The sequence below is a fragment of the Branchiostoma lanceolatum genome, chromosome 8 (assembly GCF_035083965.1).
Source record: "Branchiostoma lanceolatum isolate klBraLanc5 chromosome 8, klBraLanc5.hap2, whole genome shotgun sequence".
In the NCBI taxonomy this organism is placed as follows: Eukaryota; Metazoa; Chordata; class Leptocardii; order Amphioxiformes; family Branchiostomatidae; genus Branchiostoma; species Branchiostoma lanceolatum.
The window spans coordinates 15,152,932-15,174,989 of NC_089729.1; the positions used below are offsets into that span (position 1 = coordinate 15,152,932).

Here is a 22,058-nt window from a genome sequence, read left to right on the forward strand (position 1 = left end):
CAGCGCAACTAGCGAACTCTAGCGGAAGGTATTGGAACTGATATCACTTTAGGAAGCAGACGCAGAAATGGTACTAGTAGCAAAATAAACCATTAAAAGGTTTGCCGAACATCTCAAATATTCTTTATTACATTAAAAAGGCATGTCTTCTCCAACATCGATCTGTCATCGAACATATCGTGTCATGATGATGTCCAGCAGGTACATCTAACCTTTGACCTTTCAAAAGTGACAGGTGCACTTCCGGGAACAACAGCAGACAACCAGCATCCAAAATGCTCAACTACAACCGCTAAAACTTGGCTCCTGGCGACTTTTTGTCAAACCAAAGAGGTTGAGGACGTCCACAAGTCACCAGGACACTGCAGGTACTTTGAAATCTATGCATATATATGCTAGATTTTATGTTGAGGTTGCACGGAACGCAAATTCCGATACTGTGTGCTGAGCGATTTGTTTGCAGTTTGGATGCTGACGATGTTTACATGTTCAATATATTTGATGTAACACCTGGATATCGTGACATTTTCGGCATTTAACGACGAAATGAATGCTTAAGAAATGCAGTTGGACCTCAAAATCACAGGGACCTTTATTAAAAACTGACAGCTGATCACAGCTGTTAAAGCCCCCCTCCCCTCAAGGATATTCGATAAGAAATTAATATGTGTTATGTGTTAACTTAAAGATCATGTCATTCTTGAATTGAATTAAATCCAAAGCAAGTGTCACCATGGAAACCATCAGCTTGAGGTTCCACTTTTTCTTATGATATTTCATTTGATTATGCTTGTATAATGTAATTATTAGATTATTTTAGCCGAACCTGATTCCATTGGCTATAATAATTCATCAATAGGTATTTACGAATTGTTTGTTCTTAAGGCTGGGCTGTTATGAATGTGTTTCAATCGAATTATTATATACAAGATGGAATTGTTTGTACAGCTTCCTAAAATTCACTTTTTCTCATCCGTCTAGTCTAGATCTGTTGAGAGCAGTTGTACCCTGAAGGCATATTTCACACCCCGGCTACTTTGTTTGCATATGACAATACTTTGTCCAGGGGTAAACATTTCAGTCTCTGGACCTGGATCCGGAGGTTAAGAGCTCAAATCCCGATTGTTGTTGCTCTCCCGACTTACAAGTTATTATTAGGCAGCAGTCCTTTGAAGTTAACGTGAATCATGTACAGATTACATTGAGCTTAGATTTTTGGGTATGCCTAAACACCTCACCCGACCTCATCCGACCTCACCCGACCTCATCCGAGTCTAGATTGCAGTGTATATGGGGCAGGGACATTATTTGACGTTCTGGATACGTTAAATATGCAATTATAAATGCAAAACAAGAAGCAAACTTTAGGTATTTACCAGTTTTTATAAGTAACGGGAGGTCAAGACGGCCGGCGCAATGAATACACACTACGTGCGTGTATTCGAGGCTGAAAAACACTTTGTGTACAGTTATTGTGTACAGATCCTGTGTACAGTTATTGTGTACAGTCATTATGAGTGGTTTGTGATGAAAATGTAATTAGTACCCAACGTCTTATCGTCCTGTCGGACAAAAATAAATAAAAAAGTATGAAGAACTTACCCATGTAGACCCCAACAGTGGCATGATCCAATATGGCGGCCAAAAATCTTCTATCTTGGAAACGAGTGGAGTAACTTATAAAAACTGGTAAATACCTACTAGTAGAGTTTGCTGCTTGTTTTGCATTTATAATTGCATATTCAACGTATCCAGAACATCAAATAATGTCCCTACCCCGTATACACTGCATTTTAGACTCGGATGAGGTCGGGTGAGGTCGGATGAGGTCGGGTGAGGTGTTTAGGCATACCGCTTAGAACTATCATGAGTACTCTGTTATGTCCCACTGTGAGTGGATCAAACCTGTCAATCTAGTCTTATATCAAACCAAGCAGTTTGTGTATGTCAATACCAAATAACAAAACTCAGGTGCCTTGTGGCTAGAAACAAATTAATCAATGCAGCACCGTAAAGAAATCTTTTTCGCAATATTCGTTGACACTTGGCGGCTTGATAAGACATGATTTTTAACTTACATGAACCATGAACATAACTTGAATTTGCCTGAAAGCTAGTGTTCATACCCAGGTATTGACTTTGGGGCCCCAATAGAGCATTTCTAGCTATCATCTGAACCTGAATCCTTGCAAACACTGACCTGAATTTTTCATAGCTTAAGACTTGTACCAATATTTTTTGCAACATCAAACACCTTCCATTTCAGTCTAATAGGCATGATGGATTGATTATTTAGTTTTTCGCATTTCAACATGATGTCTCATTTGCAACAGCACTCCCTTGTGGTTACCCTCTGAACTGCAGGGAAGTCCAATACAGGTGTGCAAGGATTAATTAGGTTAAGATTTTTAGACTCAAGGGATCCTTGGATGTCCTGATTGAGGGAATCTTACCTATGATGAGATGTTGCAAGAAAGGGGGCCTAAGATGGCAAGTTAACTTGCTTGGTGATTGATTGATTGATTGATCATATCAACATCTGTCTCTTTGGTTGACCATTCACTTTCAACCCTTGTGTTACTTAAGTACTTGCATCTTTTGTATGCCAAGTGCCAGATGGTTAAGCCACTCCATATTAGTCTGATGCACGTAACCTTGATCAACATTAACCTTGTCCTTGCTACCTATCCCTGTAACCAATACAAATTTGGTGCAAAAAGGCTACTCTAGCTAGGAGAAGGTTAAAAGGGCTCCTCCGTTCTGACCTTGGCAGTGACTACTTACAGCTGGTAATCTAGATTATTCTAAAATCTAAACATGCATATCTAACCAGAAAAACATGATAAGGCTTATTTGTATATAGTGCAAAAAGCAATCAATGTCAGTGTTTGCGGACACAGTTGTGACATGCCATTAGGCATGTAAGGTAGTTGACATAGCATCTTAAGGTCCAGGGTTCCCTGGCAGGCTCAAATGTTGTGCCTTGGAGAAGGCATATTATTAGAGGGTCTGCATGGGGGGTCCCAACAATGATTTACGCTGAATTCAGAACCACCGATGCATTACGCTTAAATCAAGGAAGGTAATTAAGCAAGATTTGATCACCTTGCTACGAATTATGTGACAAATACGGCTTTGGCTACAAATTATGGAAAATGAAAATAGCCTGCATATATGCAGACTTACGTAAAAGAGCATGCAGACCCTCATACTACACCTATTTCCTCCCTCGACTCCGGTGAAAATGAGTACCTAGCTTCAGTTAGGGACGTCTGGGACATAAAATTGAAGGTCCTGTTTTTGAGGAGATCTAAATATCTAATTAAATAAGAGGGTCTTTGTTTGTTCTCTTTGAGTTGTTTTGTTGATACAATAATGTATATCCTGTTAGATGCCTGAATTACATGCGATAGCATGCTGTACTTGTTCAGTTCAGTCATTACAGTATTCTGAACAAGGCCGATTTCCAATCAGTATTACGAGCCATGCATTAATCCAATTACTGTGCTAGAGCCACCATTGGCTGCATGTAGAGGACATTGTAATGTTGTTATGAGAGTTTTGTCTAGTGCTAGATGATATACTATAGCCTCCTTACAGTCTGCTACAGTAAAATATCTGCTGCCACTGGTAATCAAGTTAAATCCTGTCTGTTCCCTCTGCAAATACCGCAGCTGGAAACCTGGCACCTCAGCTGATGAAAAGCATTCTTGAGAACTATTTGCTTCAAAAGAATGTTTTTGCACGAGCCACATTGCCAGGGTCCCAAACTGGCTGCTGTATTCACCGTGATGTATAGGACAGAATTGAACTTGATTAGATGTGATATTGATTTGTAAGGCGCGATGTTCACTACCTGAGCACCACCGGTGTATATTTTGTACAAACGTCTAATATGTTCATTGAATCGAGAATTTGATGCTTGAATATACATTGTAATCAGGAATTGTTGTATTTTAGTGTTGCACAAGAACTTTATTTGCTATACGACAATCTTAAAATTTACCAAATACATGCATGTAATGTAGTATTATTCTAGTAGACCTACTTACAGCAATTACAGTACAATGTATTCTATACTTTTTTAGATACTTTTTTTGCAGATTTTTGCACAGAAATTCAGGCAATGCTACATTATCTTAATTTCTCTTTGATTCCTGCCACTAACTGTCTTGTATGAGAATTACACCTGTTCACCCCTCCTCTGGCTTCTACAATGGAACATCCCTAAATCTATTCATCCATCCCTGCAGGGCTTGATGAATCTCCATAAATCTGGAATCAGGTCACATCTCCAGCCAACCAATCCCGATCCCCATCTCATCTGGGGGGAATCCACCAATGAGGAGGCAGGAGACAGATGGATTTGAGCTGGTTATCCTTCCTCCTGTAGTTTGATTGACAGTGAAGGTGAACGTGGGAAGAGGTGCCCGGCTGCAATATGGTGCTGGAGTCTCTCGTGGCTGGTTTGCTAAACACCTATCTGGGAAAATACATCGAGGATTTGGACACCACCAATCTTGGAATCAGTCTCTTTGGTGGTAAGGAACAACTCTTCTGTATTATACTAACATGTTGTGTCATGAAAATAATGTCTTATTTTGATTTTGTTTTGGAACATCAAATCTCATAGCTATTTCACATCTCAAAATGTGTCAAGTGACATGTGTTGCTTTCTAAAATGGGCCATGTTAAATTTTAAATCTGTGATTTCAGTATCATCATTTTCATGTTTTCAGTGACAGCAATTATATCCGGGGTTTTAATAAATGTATGATGGCAACATATGTTCCAGTGAATTTTGATTGCTGTAACATTTACTGTTACACAATAATCCTTTTTAAATCTAATTGCTTTAACTATTTGGGAGGTGATTGAATTAACACACAGAGGATGGATATGCAAATCAGTACCAAGGACAGTGCCTTGTACACTGTGTCAAATGTCACCCAGTCTGGATGTATAATGTTATTTAAAAGGACATCACAAATAATTAATTACTATAGACAATATTTTATGCTTGTCCACTGTATCTTTTATTAAAAAAAGCACACCCTTAGGCTGCAATGAGAGGTTTTGTTTTGATTTGATATTTGTATTCTGAAAATATTGCAGAAATACAGAATGTCATTCAATGCATGCACACTGTATATAAAGCATAATATTCAAACTGTGTGAAATGCTTAATGAATAAAACATGTGGTAGGCATTGTACCTGCCACCATTTAGTATCCCTCTGATATTCAAAGTAATGTGCAGTACAAACCGATCATGTAACAATGACAGCCAGTATCTGGGACTGGCCTCATATTCAGTATTTTTCTTCTTTGTATTAAGCGGGTATCTCATTGGACTGTTTGTGAAAGGCATTCGCAAATTTTTGAAGTGACAGAAACCTGTGTTTATCGACGCCACTTTGTTGCCTGAAATTATTGTAAATTTTTTTAAATTTCAAAAACATTTTGCAATAGGCAAAATGGCACAAAACAGTGCAATCACTGCAAATATCATCAATCTTAATCATGATTGTTCATTGGTTTTTGATTCAATGGCAACACCAATAAAGCTATCCTGTATCTAATTTGGAGCTGAAACTTATAATTCAATGTGGTATTCTGATGTGGCCATTTTATTTGTAGAGGTCTCATAATATGTTACCTGTGCATTGCAAGTCAATCTGGCTGCAAGGGTATTCAACTGTTTGGGCTTTCTTTTTAAGTGTTGGAAAACCTGTTGTAAATGTTACAATAAACATTTATGACAATGTGAGAAATAGAGTTGCTCTAAAACCTTTCTGTTGTAATATTAGTATCACAGGAATACAACAGTCACCGACTATTGACATACACAAAGTCAGAAGGAAATTTAGTAACATTAAACTGGATCTACTGTATAAAATATATAACATAATGATTGTACAATGTAAACTCAAATGTCAACATAGATCTAGAACAGCACTGTTTGCTTCACTTATGACTTGTTCCCCCAAAGTGTTAACATTTCCTATAGATGCAACATAACTGTTGAACAACACTCAGATTATTACGTTCAATTTGGTAATCACGTACATGTATGTTTGATGTCAAGGTCACATATTATCATCATAAAAGACAATTAGTTTATAGTCCTCCAATCCCTCATTTGCTTGGCAATGTTATATATTTTACGTGTATTACTAAGCTTGAGATACTCTAGGGGAATGGCCATCAATCAGTTAACGACTCATTGCAAACACCCCTCCCCCATTTTATAGATTTACAGACGTCACAAGCTCTAAGAGAACAATGTCATGTATGTCATACACAAGGAGATACAGAAACTGAATATAATTTCAATATATCGGCGCATTAAAAACCTTTTTTGCGATGATGCATGTATTTTTGGCTATGTGAATACCAGTGTTCTGAATGCAAAGGTCAAGGTTTATTTTGGGCCCCCTTGTGGCTAACCTTGTTACTGCAGCAGGACTTTTTAAAATCTTTTTCAAGACATGTTGTGGTCTTGTTTGTATTGAATTTTTCCACTGTGGCTCTTCAAAATATGCTCCCGTGTTGTTATTCCTGCTCTCTTTCATGCTGTAAATGTTAACATTCAGTCTGCATCTGAGTGGTTTAATTTTCCCCAGAACAAGGTGTGCCCTGATTACAGACTATTCGTGATCAGAATTACTGACGCACCAGGAATATTAAGATAAGACTGTGTCTCTGAATTATCATCAGATGAGTACCTCCCCTTACTCCAATTACACTGACGTAGACCAACTGATTTAAAATTTGTTATATCAAGCTAAACTAGCTAATAACATTTATTAGTGTAACTAGTTAGCTAGTCGTGCTATATAATTTGAAATTTCCTGATTAAAAAGAAGAGATACGTGTAAGAGAGATGCAAATTTGCTTGGTACTGCAATGAAAGTATAAAAAGTGTTCTGATTTAAAATTTCATGTCACACAGAAATGTTAAGCCTTAATTGAAGTTTCATGGGCAATTCTCTTAGTCTAGTACTCATGTCAGCACATAGTCCTGTAGATTTGCTCTACAGATATGTGTAATTTGTAAGGCTTCCATTTACATGTAGAAATTCCATGCGATTAAGTCTTGCTTGACAAATGATCCTGATATCTTAGCTTGATGCTTGGTGGTTAAAAGCCATACTTGCCTTTATGATTATGTTTCTGGTCTCTATTGCTATAATTGATACCACTAGCTACTTGAAAAAACATCATGCTTCACCTCAATTGAGGATGTCTGCTTTACCTTTACCGATGTCATTCACATCAAAGGTATAACTAAAGACCATTACTATGCAATACAAAACACCAATAAATCAAAGGCACTAGACTATCTAAAGTTATTTATAATCACTGGGCGCCACATGTTTGAAAGAACTTTTGCATACTATTAAATAATTGTATTTGACATGTCCATCTTTTTTTCTTCAGGCGATGTTGAGCTGACAGATCTTCAACTGCGGCCAGAGGCCCTGGTAAGTTTCCAAAAATTAAACAAAAAAACAAACAAGAAGCTAATATGTTTATCACAAAGTTTCATTTCATGGGTGCATCCATACCTTGGACAGGGAAAAAAACCTTCATTGTGCTGGACATCTGATCATGGAGATCTTGTTGATTCATGTGCTGGTTATGTAAGACTGTAATGTTGTTGTTATTTTTGATATCAATATATTTCTGCATTGAATTTCGTAGTATGAACTGGAGCTACCCTTGGAAGTGAAGGCTGGATATGTCGGTAAGGAACAGCTTTCAAAATGTTTATCTTTTCTTCTTGTATGGAAGAAGATACTTAGGTAAACAAGTTAGATTCCTTGTGTAAGTTATGTTAACATCAAGCTCATTTGTGAAATAAATTTGTATAAAAAATCATGCAAAAGTAGAAAAATTAACTTTAATTACTGCTTGACAAATCTTAAGAATTTGTTTATTTCAATCATTCTAATGTCATTATTTGCTTTACTAATCAATACATTGATTAATCAATGGCTTATCAGATATCATGATATTGGAATCTTTGTTCAACTTTGCATGGGTAAGCTAAATTGCATTGTATTACATAAGTCACATGTCTGTTTATCTATAAAACGTAACACAAAATTAAAGTCTAGAATAATGTGAATCGAAATGTTCAGAATTAACAGTTCTTAAAATTTTCTCTCATTACAGAGAAACTGTCAGTCAACATTCCATGGACCAGTCTCTATACCTCTCCTGTTAAAGCCAGTTTGGAGGGAGTGTATATAGTTGCTGGGCCTGTAACAGACAGGTAGAAGAAATATTGTCAACAAAAATATTATATCATACTAAGTTCCCAAATTAGGAGTAGATTCTAATCAAGGGCAGGTGATTGTAAAATGCAGACATCACTGATGTCACGTCATAGTTGGTCAGATTTATTGAATAGTACCTTGTTTTAAAAATTATACTCCATATCAAAAGGATGGCTTGATACAATAAGTATAAATGATAAAGTTTGACTGGTCTTGTCAATGTTAAAGTCACTGTCATTACATTTGCAGAGTTTTGGTCGGGCCATTTTTTTGTAGAGTTTGACTGCATGGAACAGACCCAATAAGCTTTCTTCTGATACCCTTATTGTTCATACAACCCAATATTAGGATCAGGTTTACGGTTTAGCGAGTGTCGGTCATAGGGGTTTTGGAACCTAGTGGATTAATCATTAATTTTGAACCTCAAATTTCGACCAATCGCAAGGTTGGAACTTTTGAGCCTGTTCATCACTAATTTTGAGCATCTTTGATAATAATATGTTGACTGGTTAATAAATCTGTTGATCATTTCAGGAAATATGATGCTAAGAGGGAAAAGAGGCTGCTGGATGCTGTCAAGAGGAAAAAGTTACAGGAGCTGGACACACCCCAAAATAGCCCCACCCAACCAGGTCATGCCAACATCTTACTGTAAATAATTTGACATTTTAGATTTGTAAAGGTAAAGGTCCCATACATGTATATAGCCTTGCAGTGGCAGTGGGCTGTTATCCACAGTGTCTAGGGAACAGTATTGGAGGGTGGGAACCCATCCCTCCCCTTCCATTGACTAATTAACTAAATCCAGGTACCCATTTCACACCTGGGTAGAGTGAGGAAAGCTGTATAAAGTGCCTTACACAGGGTTACACACAACGTCTAGACTCAATGTCTAGACTCAACGGCTAGTCAGGAATAGAATCCGTGACCTCTCCATCCCATGTCTGCTAACCCAATTAACCACTAAGTCATTAATCCAATGCCACAAGTTTCTCAACTTATAACATTCTAAATGCCAAGTGTATGTTACCTACAGATGATGAAGAGGAAAAGAGGAAAGAACAGACCTTCACAGAAAAACTGACAGCAACAATTCTGAACAACCTACAGGTATGAAGACAAATCGTTACCTGATTCTTTTTCAGATCTTTGTTTTCCAGCATCTTATTGTTGTCAAAACTGCCCAAGAAGACCACTCAGGAGACCAATGAAATATAGTCTAGTAAACAGATGGTCACTAAATAGACAGGATTCTTGATGCATGACTGTCAATGGGAAAGATTATCTAAAAGACCTAAAAAAAAGTGGTCACAATGGCCGTTAATGTAGAGGTGGTCACTTGTACAGGTTTGATTGTTATAATTATAGTAATACATGTATCCAAGTAATAAGACATTGAAGATAGTGATTTCTTGTCATACAAATGTACATTATTGTGTAACTCTAAACTCTAAACTTTTTTTATGTATTATTTAGCTGTTATGGAAAGTAATTTGAAACCTTTGAGGTAATTTTTTTTGGCAAAGTTTGCAGACGGTTTGATACTATAATTTATATCCATCAACACTCTATAGCTAGAATATGAACAATGAATGAAAAATATGAAAAAACACAATAATTTTGTTCAGATGGAAATATGTTGGGAAGGTATCTAAAGGCTTTGTCTTGTGGTATTCTGACAAATCTGATGTCCTTGCTTTTATATTTGACTTTCAGCTGACCATCAAGAAGATTCACATTCGATATGAGGACAGGGTATGCCTTCAATTCTATTTTTTTTTTTTTTTGTCCACTTTGAAATAACATTAATATGCATTTGTTTATATGATATGATGACTGCTTTCTTTTAATACACCTGGTTTCTAATTCTGACACCTGATGCACCTGATGCAACTGCTCCAATACAATTGCAGGTGTCCAACCCTTCCTCTCCGTTTGCCCTTGGTGTGACTTTGCGGAGCTTCAGTGGACAGTCCGTCAACTCCAGTTGGGAGCCCTTCCTGGTTGACTCAAGGGCTACACAGATGTTCAAGGTTAGTGGAAAATCAGTGCCTCCAATATAATATAACCTCCATTAACATTAATCTGCCGGGATACATAAATCCGCCACTTTGAAAAATAATGGGTTTGAGAGATCTCTAGTGCAGCACCCCCCATGTATTCAGTGTTTAGATACACAGGAGTGCATTATACTGGGGGACGTTGGGTTGGAGATCTGTTTGGATATATCTTTTCAGGGTGGCGGATTTATGTACCCTGGTGGAATTATGTTTAGTAGATGTTAAGGTATGATAGAGAGATACCATCATTATTATATAATGATAGCCTACCGGGGGGGTATTATATGAAAGTACATGATATCTTCACTACATTGCAGTTAGTCAAATTTTCAAAAATTGTCTCTTCAAAATCTAAAGCATTATGCAGACCATTGCAGGCCATAGAGTAAATGATGCTAAGCATAATTCCTTTTCCAGCTCATCAAACTGGAGGATCTTGCGGTGTACTGGAACACAGGGTGTAAGAAACTTGTATGTGACTACCTGACTACAGACTTGTGGAAGGTGAGAGGGTATTCCACTGACTAGGTGGGACAACGAGTGTTAAACAGTTTGTGCGACACATAGAAACCACCATTTCAGAATATATGTATAAAAAGTAGTTTTATTCAGTTGACATAATATGCATTTACGAAAAGATAAATGGTTCTGCTCTGTGTTGTCAAATTGACATTTTCATAGCTCACTAAACTGTTTAAAAAGTGCAACTAAAGAATTATGAATGAAAAAAAATATGTCTAAGTGGCTGCTGTAGCATAATAACACCTTATAAAGTTGTTTTACATGATTTTCCATTTTGCAAACAAAAGTTTGGACCCTGTTATTTTGGCCATAAGGTGTATTTAGAGCCTTCTGAGGTCGTTTTCACCATAAACCAAACTTTATCATTAAAGAATCAAAGTTGTTTTTTTCAAAAGCTAAGTCTTAGCGGTTGTTTTCAGCATTGGAACATGTTATAAAGTTGTTTTAAATCATTTGTCGTCATCAATGAAATGTGTTATTTGACATGAGTGTAGGATTGGAATAAATGGGTGTATGCAAGACACAACAAACTCTTAAGGTCTCATTCATGAGTTTTTTCGCCCCATAGGCTTACATGTTATAAAACGTGTTTTACATGGGCGCGTTCGTAATGAAGCTATAGGAAATGCACCAATGTCATTCATTCTCTGTTGAGCTCATCTACCCTAGATCATTTAAAAAAATTGCCAACTACCAGTTGGCATACAATACCTTTTTATGGCAATTACAAACGGCACTTAGCTAGACCCCCTAAATAGGCACTTTCCAGCTGCAAGTGATCGACCGAATTACCGCCAATGTCCGGCTGTGGACGTCCGACCTCACGCGCAGCTGCCGAACTTTACCTGTTAATTTCTTCCGTTACAAACAAGCTTTCATCAGTTTGACGCTTGATATCGGCTGGGATAGCTAAATGGGATTTTTACACCGATAAAGACACACGTACATGCAGCCGTTCATTCTTTTGGGCAACGGACTCTTTTAGGGTACCCACTCGGAGTAATACAGGAATGAGACCTTAACTTCAACCTTTCTACAAAAGGCATCGCGTAGGCAGAAGGATGGAAGAAAAAAGAAAAGAAAAAAAATGATATCTCGAACGAAAAGTTGTTTTTGTTTCCAGGACCTTATGGAGGAATGTCTGGACACCTGTCGAATCATGAAGCAGGACTTGGACTTCGTCGTCAGACCGATCTCTGCCGTCACCAAGATAGCCTTCGACAAGAGCCAGATGATTGACCTGGACAGGCCACGTCTGTGGACCGACCTGGCTGTGCAAGAGATCATGGTGTCCCTATCAAGACAACAGGTTTGTTTGTTTGTTTGTTACAGCATGAAGCATTCTGAAGTAATGTTGAACTTGATTTTCCTACACAAAAATCAAATTTTTCACTGCATTTTTTACATGAAATGAGCAATCCACTGTTTCTGTGATATCATGTTAATATACAGGTAGAGCACATGACTCAGTGAGCAGTTAATCATAAATTGTAGAAAAGTTTGACAGTACTATCGAAAAGTCCAACTTTTGTGCTGGAAATTACAGTTCCACTTTGCTTCAAAATGCTTTCTTCCAAGTTCGAACACAGATGAACTTTCAAGGCTTTTAAGCTTTCATTGGGAACCAGAAACTCAACATAGGACCCCCACTCAGTGTTATTCCCTGAGCATCAGATTTTATTCTGGCTTGTATGCCCGTCCTGTGGTATCATTTTTGACAATCCAACTTCTTTTGTCAAGATGACAGAATGGCCATGATCTATGTTAAACTTTGTCATTATAAAGCAAGATTTCCTAAAAAAAACAAAAGACTGAAACTAAGGAAAATTTGTAATAGTGACGGTCCATATATTACTTGTTTGTGGCCATACAAATATTCATAGTGATCAATGGCATGTTGTTGTTTTTCCCAGTTCAAGAGCATTGTGTGCCTGGTGGAATCCTTCAAACTCATGGCAGTCAACCGGCTATACAGGAAGTACCATCCAAACCTTCATGTTAAAGGGATTGCCAAAGCTTGGTAAGATTGTCAATCAATTCTATTTTCTTCCCAAACATTCTTTGAAATACATGCATTGCCAATTTCTTTTTTGATGTGATGTTCACTCTTAAGATAGTAATGATTAAGATAGTAATGATTTATTTAAGAAAATTTGTTTTATATATGTCATGCAAGATAGTGATTCAATGTCATTTGGAGTTTACTTTGAACTTTGAAATTTTAGCAAGACATTGTGTTCTAAGATAAGACCTTTAGTACCTCTACAGGACATATTAAGAAACTTATTTCAAAACTGCAGACCAAATACCAATCGCGGTTCATCAATCTTAAAGTTTGGTCAGCTTTTATATCAAAAAAATCTAGGACTAAGATTTCTTGCATGGCATTTTTGCCGGCCAGACAAAATTTGCAATTTGATTACATTAAATGTTTCTGATCATCAAAAACTCTCAGACTGCTTGTTTCACAAGAAGTATTTCAAATATTGACATCTTGTGATACAAAACCCATCTTTATTGGAGCCTTGATTATATGTATCTTTCACAGGTGGCACTATGCTTACAATGCCACAGTCCATGAACACATCAGACCTTACTCCTGGGAGAATATCAAAGCTTACAGGTATTTTTCCATTGATTTATTATGTTTTTCCCACACAGTGGATGGTATAGTGAAACAGGTGTTCCATGTCAAGGTCACTTTTTCAAGGCCAACGACTCAATCATAGCAATGACTTGATTAAACAAGCTACTGTACAGTCACATCACTTATTATGAATAGGCTCCACATTTACAAGTGCAATCAAACCTGTACAAGTGACCACCTCTACATACATGTAAGGACCCCCAGTCAAATGTGACCACTGTTTGGTAGTCCATTAGATGATTTCATTCAGATACATCAAGTATCCTGTCTATAGTGACCACCTATCCACATTGACCAAATTTTATCTGTTCCCTGAGTGCAGTTTAGACTGTACATTAAATCCATTATTTTACTGTGTACAAATACAGGGCCAAGTAAAAAAGTGGTGTCTGAAAAGTAGTTAATGAAAATTTTCAATCAAATGTACATTTTTTTGTACAATGAATGTCACTTTGCATACCTTTAATCATCCATTCTCCTTTTTGCAAACACTTAAAGAAGGCTTTTTCAATAACAATAGACACATTTAGATTTCCATATTACATGGTCATAATCCAATAAACCAATCCTATATTGTCTTCCAGACTAAAGTTTAAGAGGTACCTGGTTCTGTACAAGGAGAAGCTGGAAGAGACGGAAGACGTGGCTGCCATCTCAGGGGTCCTCGAGGAGTTAGAGTCAGACCTGAATCTCACCAGCATCCTTGTAGCTAGACAGCAGGCCAAACTACAGGTAAATCCATAAAAACGTATCTTATACAGTAGATAGCAATGACATTCTTTGGAAAACTTGTAAATTTACAAGTTTTCCAAAGAATGTCATTCCTAAAATATAATACTGTATTCATATGAATTTAAGACTTTTTACTTAAAAGTAAAAGTCTTAAATTCATATGACTACAGTATCATATTTTAGGACATTCCAAGTTTCGAGATAGAGTTAGGAAACTATAATTTTACATTGAATTTCATTTTGTTCCAGTTTGTTAAAAAGGAGGAAGTGAAGCCCAAGAAGACGAAACCCACAGGAGGAGGAGGTTGGTTTTGGGGCTGGTTTTCTGAGAGTGTCTTAGAAGAAGAGGTGGAAGAGAGAGAGTCTGGTAAGACACGAATTCATCACATTGAGTGAGCTAACACCCCCTTTCACTAGAGACTGCTAAGCAACTGAAACATACATGTACTGTTAGATAAAGAACATGGAGAACAATTTTGTTCAATTTTGAGTGTTTTGTTGTCTTTCAAGTCCTACTTGAACATCATGCACCATATCTATAAAAACAAGGGTCACACAAAAATAATTATGGTCGCTCAGCAGTTGTCTAGTGGAATGGGGGCCTAATTGAGTTTTGTACTGATACAACAACCTTCTTCAGAAATGATGACCCACAAATCTTTGTCATGTGACATTGTGATTTCAGTGATGGGTCAAAGGTGTCTGGAAGTCTGCACTTTATTTCAATTTGTTGATAGAATGAGTTGTTTGTTCTGTAATTTTGTGTAATATGATCGTCATAAAATCTTTTAATTCCCATCACGTTTATCATGTAAACTTGATATGGAAAGAAATTATTGGTTATCTAAATTTTTTTTAAACTAAATAGACATTAAAGCTTCAATTTTTTTCCACGACAGATTTCCTTTCCAAGCTGACAGAGGAAGAGAAGAAGAAGCTGTATGAAGGTATCGGCTACAGTGAAGATGATATTCTACCTGACAAACCAAAGGAGGTTGGTTTTGGTCGTTTCTGCTTTGAATCATTTCTCTGTGTTAAGAAATTATAATTAAAGGGCTAACATTTTGGACATAATTCATCGTGATTGACCTTCACATCTAATTCAGTTTTAGGGAAATTTGGTATGGGACATTTGGTTTTGATCCATTTGAATTTAACAGCATTGTCATTTTAACGGTTGCTTTTAACTGAAACATTTCTATTTTTGCTCCCACAGTATGTTGAAAACCGCTTCAACTTCTCCTTAAAGAGCTGCTGTTTCAAACTCAGGAACCATGGGTAAGATTGTATCACTCGTTTTCAATTATGAATATGAGCGATTAGTAAAAAGCTATGACCAGTCAGTGTTTGAGATATATCATGCATTGCAAAGCAAAACAAAAACAATACCTCACTGTGAATTAGTAGCCTCTTCCATTGACTTCCTGACCTGGGCAGTCTGTCAGCTGCCAGCCATGGTTGATAAATGACTGTCACTCCCAGAACTCTGACCTTTTGCCCTTCACCTCCTGTCACTCTGTAGTGAGACATGCATATGGAAATAAATGCTGAGGAAACACAGGCAATCAAACAGACAAACAGACACACCGAAAATGATACCTCCGTACACACATACATGTACTAGGAGGTAGAAAGTACAAAGGAAGAAGGTTAATTGAAGACTTTGTTCTGTTTGCAGGATGGATCTTGTGAATTCCAAACTGGAGGAGGTATTTGCCATGTTTGAACAAAGGCCTTCAGCTGAAGCCTTTAGGTAAGACTGTCATCTTCCTAGAATTCTGTTACCTAAAAAGATCAAAATGATCAGTGTTTGACATTTTGGCAATAAAAGCAGACACATAAAATAGTTACTTTGATAGTCATATAAATTGTGAGCTTTAATAGCTTTATAAGTACAAAATCTACACTCCCTAACCTTGGAAGTTGCTTCCCTCTCTGAAAATGTTATTGTGTTTTTCAGGTTCAGCCTGTCTACTGAAAACCTGATGGCAGAAGGTGTGAAACAAGATGACAACAGTGCGACCGTCATCGTCAAACCGGACATAGCGTACAAAGGTAATACTACATTCTCTGACTTTTTTATTCAATACTTTTCAGCAAAAATCAGCAGAGTAGAAGATAAAAGAAGGATGCCCATACCATCAATGTGTTGTTGTTTTTTAAATTTTTGCTGGCACAATTTAGAGCAATGTTTGTTTCACACATTTTGATGTGTACTTGGTGGTTTTATAGTTTCTTATAGAGTGCGTACTAAAGAGTTAACTTGCCATGTTTGAAACAATTAACTAAATAGATTTTGCTTCAATGACATGTACTGGTAACAGATAAAGATAATTATTTCATCAACAGCAGAAACCTTTGGAAAAATGACTTTAAACAGATATTGATATGAAATTATCTTGTATCTGATTTGAAGCTGAAACTGAGAATATGACATTCCAGATGCTGCAATTTTGTTTGTAGAGGTCACAAATTTTTATCATATGTCGCATGAAAAGGGAAAATTGACCAGAAATTCACAAAGTTGGCTTAATTTCCTCGTGCAATTCTATGCAGTCCATTATTTGAGATACACACTTAAAATCATCTTGGATGTTAAGTAAACCTTCCTGAATTGCTGCTCCTCTCCTCAAGCTGAAGCTCCCAGTGACAAAGAGCAGAAGCATGTTCACTTTGACGACTTGAAGGAAGATCTCATTCGGTACTTGCGAGAAGCGAGTGTTGTTAAGACATGGAAGCCCAAAGATCTGGGTATACCTAACTGTCAGTCTCTGGTGATATATGATTGGAGGAGAAGGTTGCTTTGCTTAGTACTCTATATGGTGAAAAGGGTTAAAACTTTGCAGGGGCATAATTAGCAAAGAGGCACTTATCCTGACACCCTGCCTTTGCTGTTCGTAAGCTTATCAAGGCAGAGCTTTTCTGGCACCTTTGCAGCAGAGCTTTATTTTTGACAATGCCTCAGGGTTGGGGCCAATTAGTACATCAAATTTACGCTGCCTTTATGTGAGACGATTGCTATCTAATTGAACTGCTCCATTTATACATGTATATGTTGCAGGTTTCCTCAGGTGGTGGTACTTTCTGGGATTTAGAGAAATTCAGTACTGTGTACATCAGCTTTTATGATTGATGATGCTTAACATATGTACTAAGTGTCTGTAAGTCTTACTTGTTTCATTTGTTACTAGGTCCGGATGAAAAGCTGTTTAGTGCAGAGGTTGAAATGAACCCTCTGTACACCACAGCAGACTCTGCAATTAGAGTGGCTGTTCAACCAGTCAAGATACTCTACGATGCTGTAAGTGGAATTCTGGGCCTTCTGACCTTATTCGTTTTCTGTTTAACTTAAACCTTCTCCCTGCTACTTAACCCAATATCCAGTAGATGATTGCTTGCCAAATGGCTACTTCAGCAGTATAATCATGGTTAATGAAATACAGGATACATGAAACAAGAATGCATGTAAGATATGCAAGTTCAGTGGCTATGGTAATGATTACTTGATTAATGCATTGAAGTAAGAGAGGCAATTGATGATAATTATGATGATTTGATGTTTTCTTTTTCACTTTGTCTTTACAGGTGACAGTTGCAGAAACTGTACATTTCTTCTCCATGTCCAGCAGCAGTTTCGAAGAGTAGGTCCTGATGTAGTTTTTTTGCAAAAAGAAAGTGTCTTACTCAGACAATAGAGACAATTCTGAAGTAAAGAAATGCACCAGATCATACATGTTTTTTTTTTTGGTTAAATAAGAAAGTGTCTGACTCAGGCAATAGAGACAATTCTGAAGTAAAGAAAAGCACCAGATCATACAAGTGGACTAGTGTCTCAAGTTTTCCATTGTTCTCTGTCCCTCTTTTTCATTGCAGCCATATATAAAGTAAAGAGCTAAGATACGATTTACAATCTCTAGGGTTTCAGCACTAAGGACAGCACTGTTTTTCTACAGGATGTATGATATACTTTAATATGTTTCTGTATCTCTCCAGGTTAAAGAATGCAGCCAACAGGCAGTTAGCAAAGCTGGCTCAAGTTGGCCGCCTCAGTGTTCAACATGCTATCGAAAAACACAAGGTGGGAGCATTTACAATGGTTTTCTTAGATGTTTTTAATATCGTCCTATTGAATTATACTTGAAAATGTTTTGGAAGTTACATGTATTTTTGCCACATGCATTCTTGTTGATTTGTTTAAATTTAGGTTTTGAACAGAGAATTAGATTTTTTCTTTAAGATTCCGTTACAATAAGTTGGCTTTAGATGTAAAGGAAATGTCTGTAATCCTTCAGACTTCAAGTAACGTTCAAGGTTTTTAAAGCTTTCCTCTATCTTGCAGACCCTGAATGTAAATATCAACTTGAAGGCACCTTACATCATTATCCCTGAGGGTGGAAGCTTCTCAAGGTATGTGAACAGATGTCTAGACTTGATCACTAATTTTTTCTTACCTTCGCTATGAGGGTCATGTTTTGGATTCTGTTCATTTGTATGTGACAGTGTTTTTTTTCATCATAACTGCAGAAACTGTAGATGGAACTTTTTGATATTTGGTATGTGGGTAGGGTTTGGGAAAACAAAGCACATTTTACAATAATGGGCCTTCTAGCAGCTTTCTACAGTACTGCACCTTCTGGGTGTGATGCCTTGTGTTCTGGACTTTTTCATGGTTGTGGTTTTTGAGTGGTAGATGGATTTTGTACTCGTTGCAGAGGGTTAGGATTAGGGTTAAGATTTGCAAGATTATCTTCTGGTCCAATCCTTGTGAGATCTGTGTGATAAATGTAACCATCTCAAAGTCTCTTTTGTCATTCTTTTGATACAGTGACAGTCGTCTTTTGATGGCTGATCTTGGCAGCCTACAGATCAACAGTGACCTCCAGCCAGATGATGTGGTACTGCAGGTTAGTGCCCTCTAATGAATCCTAACATAACTGCAGCTTATGAATGCACTATTGGAATGCTACATGATTGTATTTCTTTCAATGGGTCTTTTGAAAACAACAGAACTTGCCTTTAATGCAGGGGGCGACCATGAGTGAATTGGTTCAACGTCTCTATGACCGCTTCAACATCGACATCAGCAACATTCAACTGCTCTTTCTAAAACCAGGTATGTTTGCCTATTATTGCAAATTGATAAAAGCATGACCATACAAAAATTTCTACTAATGATGATCCCTTTTTTTATAGAATGTGGTTGTTTTAATCTGGAACAATGACCTTGTCTTAACCTAGGAAAAGTGTATAGTATAGGATTTTGAGGCACCTAGCATCTTCCTCCAGAACTGCAATTGTTTGTGTGTAATTATTTCAAACAGGTGTTGATATAGAAGAGGCTCGACAGGAGGAAGACTCTCCACATCATATACTCCCCAAGATGGGTCTCCAACTGTCCCTGTACAACAGCATCAATCCTCAGTACAGGGCACAGCCACAGTAGGTTTTTGTTGTTTTCTGTCAAACTGTTGTCTAATGTAGCATTAATGCCGCACTACGCGCTCCTTAGCAGAGCACATTGGGCGCATTAATGCTGGATTTCCTCTGCTCCCTTTGGAACAGAGCATTAATGCCAGCATACGCCCATGTCCATTAATCATCAGTCTTCTTTGACTGAAGGGGAAGTGGAAGGCATGGCTGCTAGGACATTGAGGGACTGCAATTTGGACAGCCATAATTACCATGAAATTACCATGGCAGTGTGCACTAACCAAGCATTAGTGCTGCATATGTATTTCTGGCATTAATGCTACATTAGACAACAGTTTGGCAAGGGCGGCAATATTTTGAAACAAGATTATTTTTCTGCATTTTTCAAATCATCTAACTTACAGTTTTATTTACAAACTTGGTGAAATTTCAATTTCATTAGCTGCTATATCAAGCTCCCTGCAGTTTCAGATAATCTTAAAGTCATGTTTTGCCCAGTCAGATTTCCTTGGCAAAACTTGTTTTACATTGAAGAATTCTTTACGTTTGATACGTTCTTTCCTATATCTAATATCATGTTGAAATAATTTGATGCTACATTGTCACTTTTCCAGGCAAAAGATGGAAGCCCTGCTACCATCTTTGAAGTTGAACATCTCAGAGACCAACATCTTTGCTTTGCTCCAGGTAAGGCCCCTTTCTTATACGCTTCTTCCCCATACAGTCAAACCTGCCTAGGGGACCACCTTTTCAACGCGACCACCTGGCCATGGCGACTGCTTTTTCTCGGTCCCGAAAATTTTCCCCATAGGCACAAGCACTAAGCTGCCTGCCCAAGGCAACCACCCGTCCAACGCGACCGCGACCGCCACGAATTGGGACCGCAAAGAGCACAATCCCTGGCCATGGCGGCCGCCTCATTTCCAAGCGTGTGGTTACATCGGATCATTTTGCTGTCGGATTTCAAGGAAATGTTTTCAAGACTTTGAAGGACAAAAATAAGAACAAAAATATATGGAATAGCAATGTTATAGCATCGATTCCTCCATGAAGTGTTTTAATAAAACGTTCCCCCTATAAACATTGTAAAGACAAATGTTTGTGATGTTGTTGTGCCTATCGTAATCTTATAGTTTACCGCAAACTCAGTTCGGTTTAAACTCAATTTTCAAAACGAATACGTAGTGCATGGCGTCAAAAAGTCAGATGCCACAGAAATTACTATCTATTTCTTGTATTTTCAACAAAAATGTATCTGTGTCTTATTAAATTCCGCCGAAAAATGACTTCGCGACGGGCAAAACATCGGGCGAGAAAAAATGTTGTTCCTTGGTCCCGACGCCATCTTGGTTTTGGCACGGCCCGGATTTGGCGTACCGCTGACCTTTCTAAAACACGATGCTTTTGTGTATGAACATTTACGAATACTCTAGTTATTGATGAAAATGAATATTCTTGTTTTCTTTTTATTTTCATGAATCTCACAAACCTTTATTTGACGCTGTGCGATCTGCTGCACTGACTTACCTTTCGGATGCGGTCGCACAGAGCTTGGCGGCGCGGCGCAACGAAATCACACCGTTCCGTCTTCATCTTTAGTTGTCAGATCGACAACTTTTTGACCCTTTTATCCAGCGGTCGGCGCCCCAAAAAAGGCTGGGGCCAGCAGGTGTTTCTAGGGATTTGTCTAAGGCCTTAATTTTTGATGATGTGCGTGTGTGTGTGCACTATTTAATGTAACGTGTGAATGCGGGAGGGCGCTGCCGGATCATCGAGGCAACCATTGTTTTGTAGTCAAAATTATGACGAAAATTTGTACACGATGTAGCGGTATACAATTATTGCAACGATAACGGAAAATGTAATTTTTGTAGGATCTTTCTGTCAACCAGAATTGAACCTGGTGGGGGTCATGCTGTCTAAATTCACATAATTTTCCATCCATTTTCGTACTGTATTTTAAAATCTCAACCTGGAAACATGTGAGTGGAATCCTCTTCATGGCGACCACCTGTCCATCGCGACCGTTTTTGCTCGGTCCGCCGGGTGGTCGCCTTGGGCAGGTTTGACTGTACTTTGCTCCTGACCACTCTCTAAACGAGGTAAGTGTGAAATTAGGAGTAGCCTGGCACCAATCTTATTCCAGCTCCATTTTGCTCTTCTGATTGCATCCAAGCAGAATATGACTTTCCCAACATTGATTTTTTTCCAAATTTATAGTCATATGGCACATACAACTTTTAAATACTAGGCAATGTTGCCAACCAACTCTCAACCACAGATGACCTTGCTCACAACAAACTCTCAACCATGGTCTGTAGAAGGTTGAGAGGCCATAGTCAGCTATGTGTGCATACATCGTATTATAACAAGTTTATGTCTC

General features: G+C 37.8%; 1 protein-coding gene across 1 annotated transcript in view; it reads left to right on the plus strand.

The window, feature by feature from the left end:
• The first annotated feature begins 230 nt into the window (after positions 1-230).
• The window catches only part of LOC136440685 (intermembrane lipid transfer protein VPS13A-like), a 35,356-nt gene continuing 13,528 nt past the window's right edge, over positions 231-22,058 (plus strand). The window contains exons 1-28 of the mRNA XM_066436785.1: positions 231-368; positions 4,254-4,541; positions 7,443-7,486; positions 7,707-7,749; positions 8,181-8,280; positions 8,819-8,916; positions 9,321-9,394; positions 10,001-10,039; positions 10,198-10,317; positions 10,762-10,848; positions 11,990-12,175; positions 12,780-12,886; positions 13,415-13,489; positions 14,098-14,245; positions 14,495-14,612; positions 15,145-15,239; positions 15,462-15,523; positions 15,924-15,998; positions 16,206-16,300; positions 16,880-16,996; positions 17,437-17,546; positions 17,831-17,886; positions 18,239-18,323; positions 18,585-18,652; positions 19,071-19,149; positions 19,271-19,358; positions 19,567-19,684; positions 20,290-20,362. Coding sequence (XP_066292882.1) covers positions 4,442-4,541; positions 7,443-7,486; positions 7,707-7,749; positions 8,181-8,280; positions 8,819-8,916; positions 9,321-9,394; positions 10,001-10,039; positions 10,198-10,317; positions 10,762-10,848; positions 11,990-12,175; positions 12,780-12,886; positions 13,415-13,489; positions 14,098-14,245; positions 14,495-14,612; positions 15,145-15,239; positions 15,462-15,523; positions 15,924-15,998; positions 16,206-16,300; positions 16,880-16,996; positions 17,437-17,546; positions 17,831-17,886; positions 18,239-18,323; positions 18,585-18,652; positions 19,071-19,149; positions 19,271-19,358; positions 19,567-19,684; positions 20,290-20,362 — 2,460 coding nt within the window. The 5' untranslated portion in view covers positions 231-368; positions 4,254-4,441. The remainder of the gene's footprint in view (positions 369-4,253; positions 4,542-7,442; positions 7,487-7,706; positions 7,750-8,180; positions 8,281-8,818; positions 8,917-9,320; positions 9,395-10,000; positions 10,040-10,197; positions 10,318-10,761; positions 10,849-11,989; positions 12,176-12,779; positions 12,887-13,414; positions 13,490-14,097; positions 14,246-14,494; positions 14,613-15,144; positions 15,240-15,461; positions 15,524-15,923; positions 15,999-16,205; positions 16,301-16,879; positions 16,997-17,436; positions 17,547-17,830; positions 17,887-18,238; positions 18,324-18,584; positions 18,653-19,070; positions 19,150-19,270; positions 19,359-19,566; positions 19,685-20,289; positions 20,363-22,058) is intronic.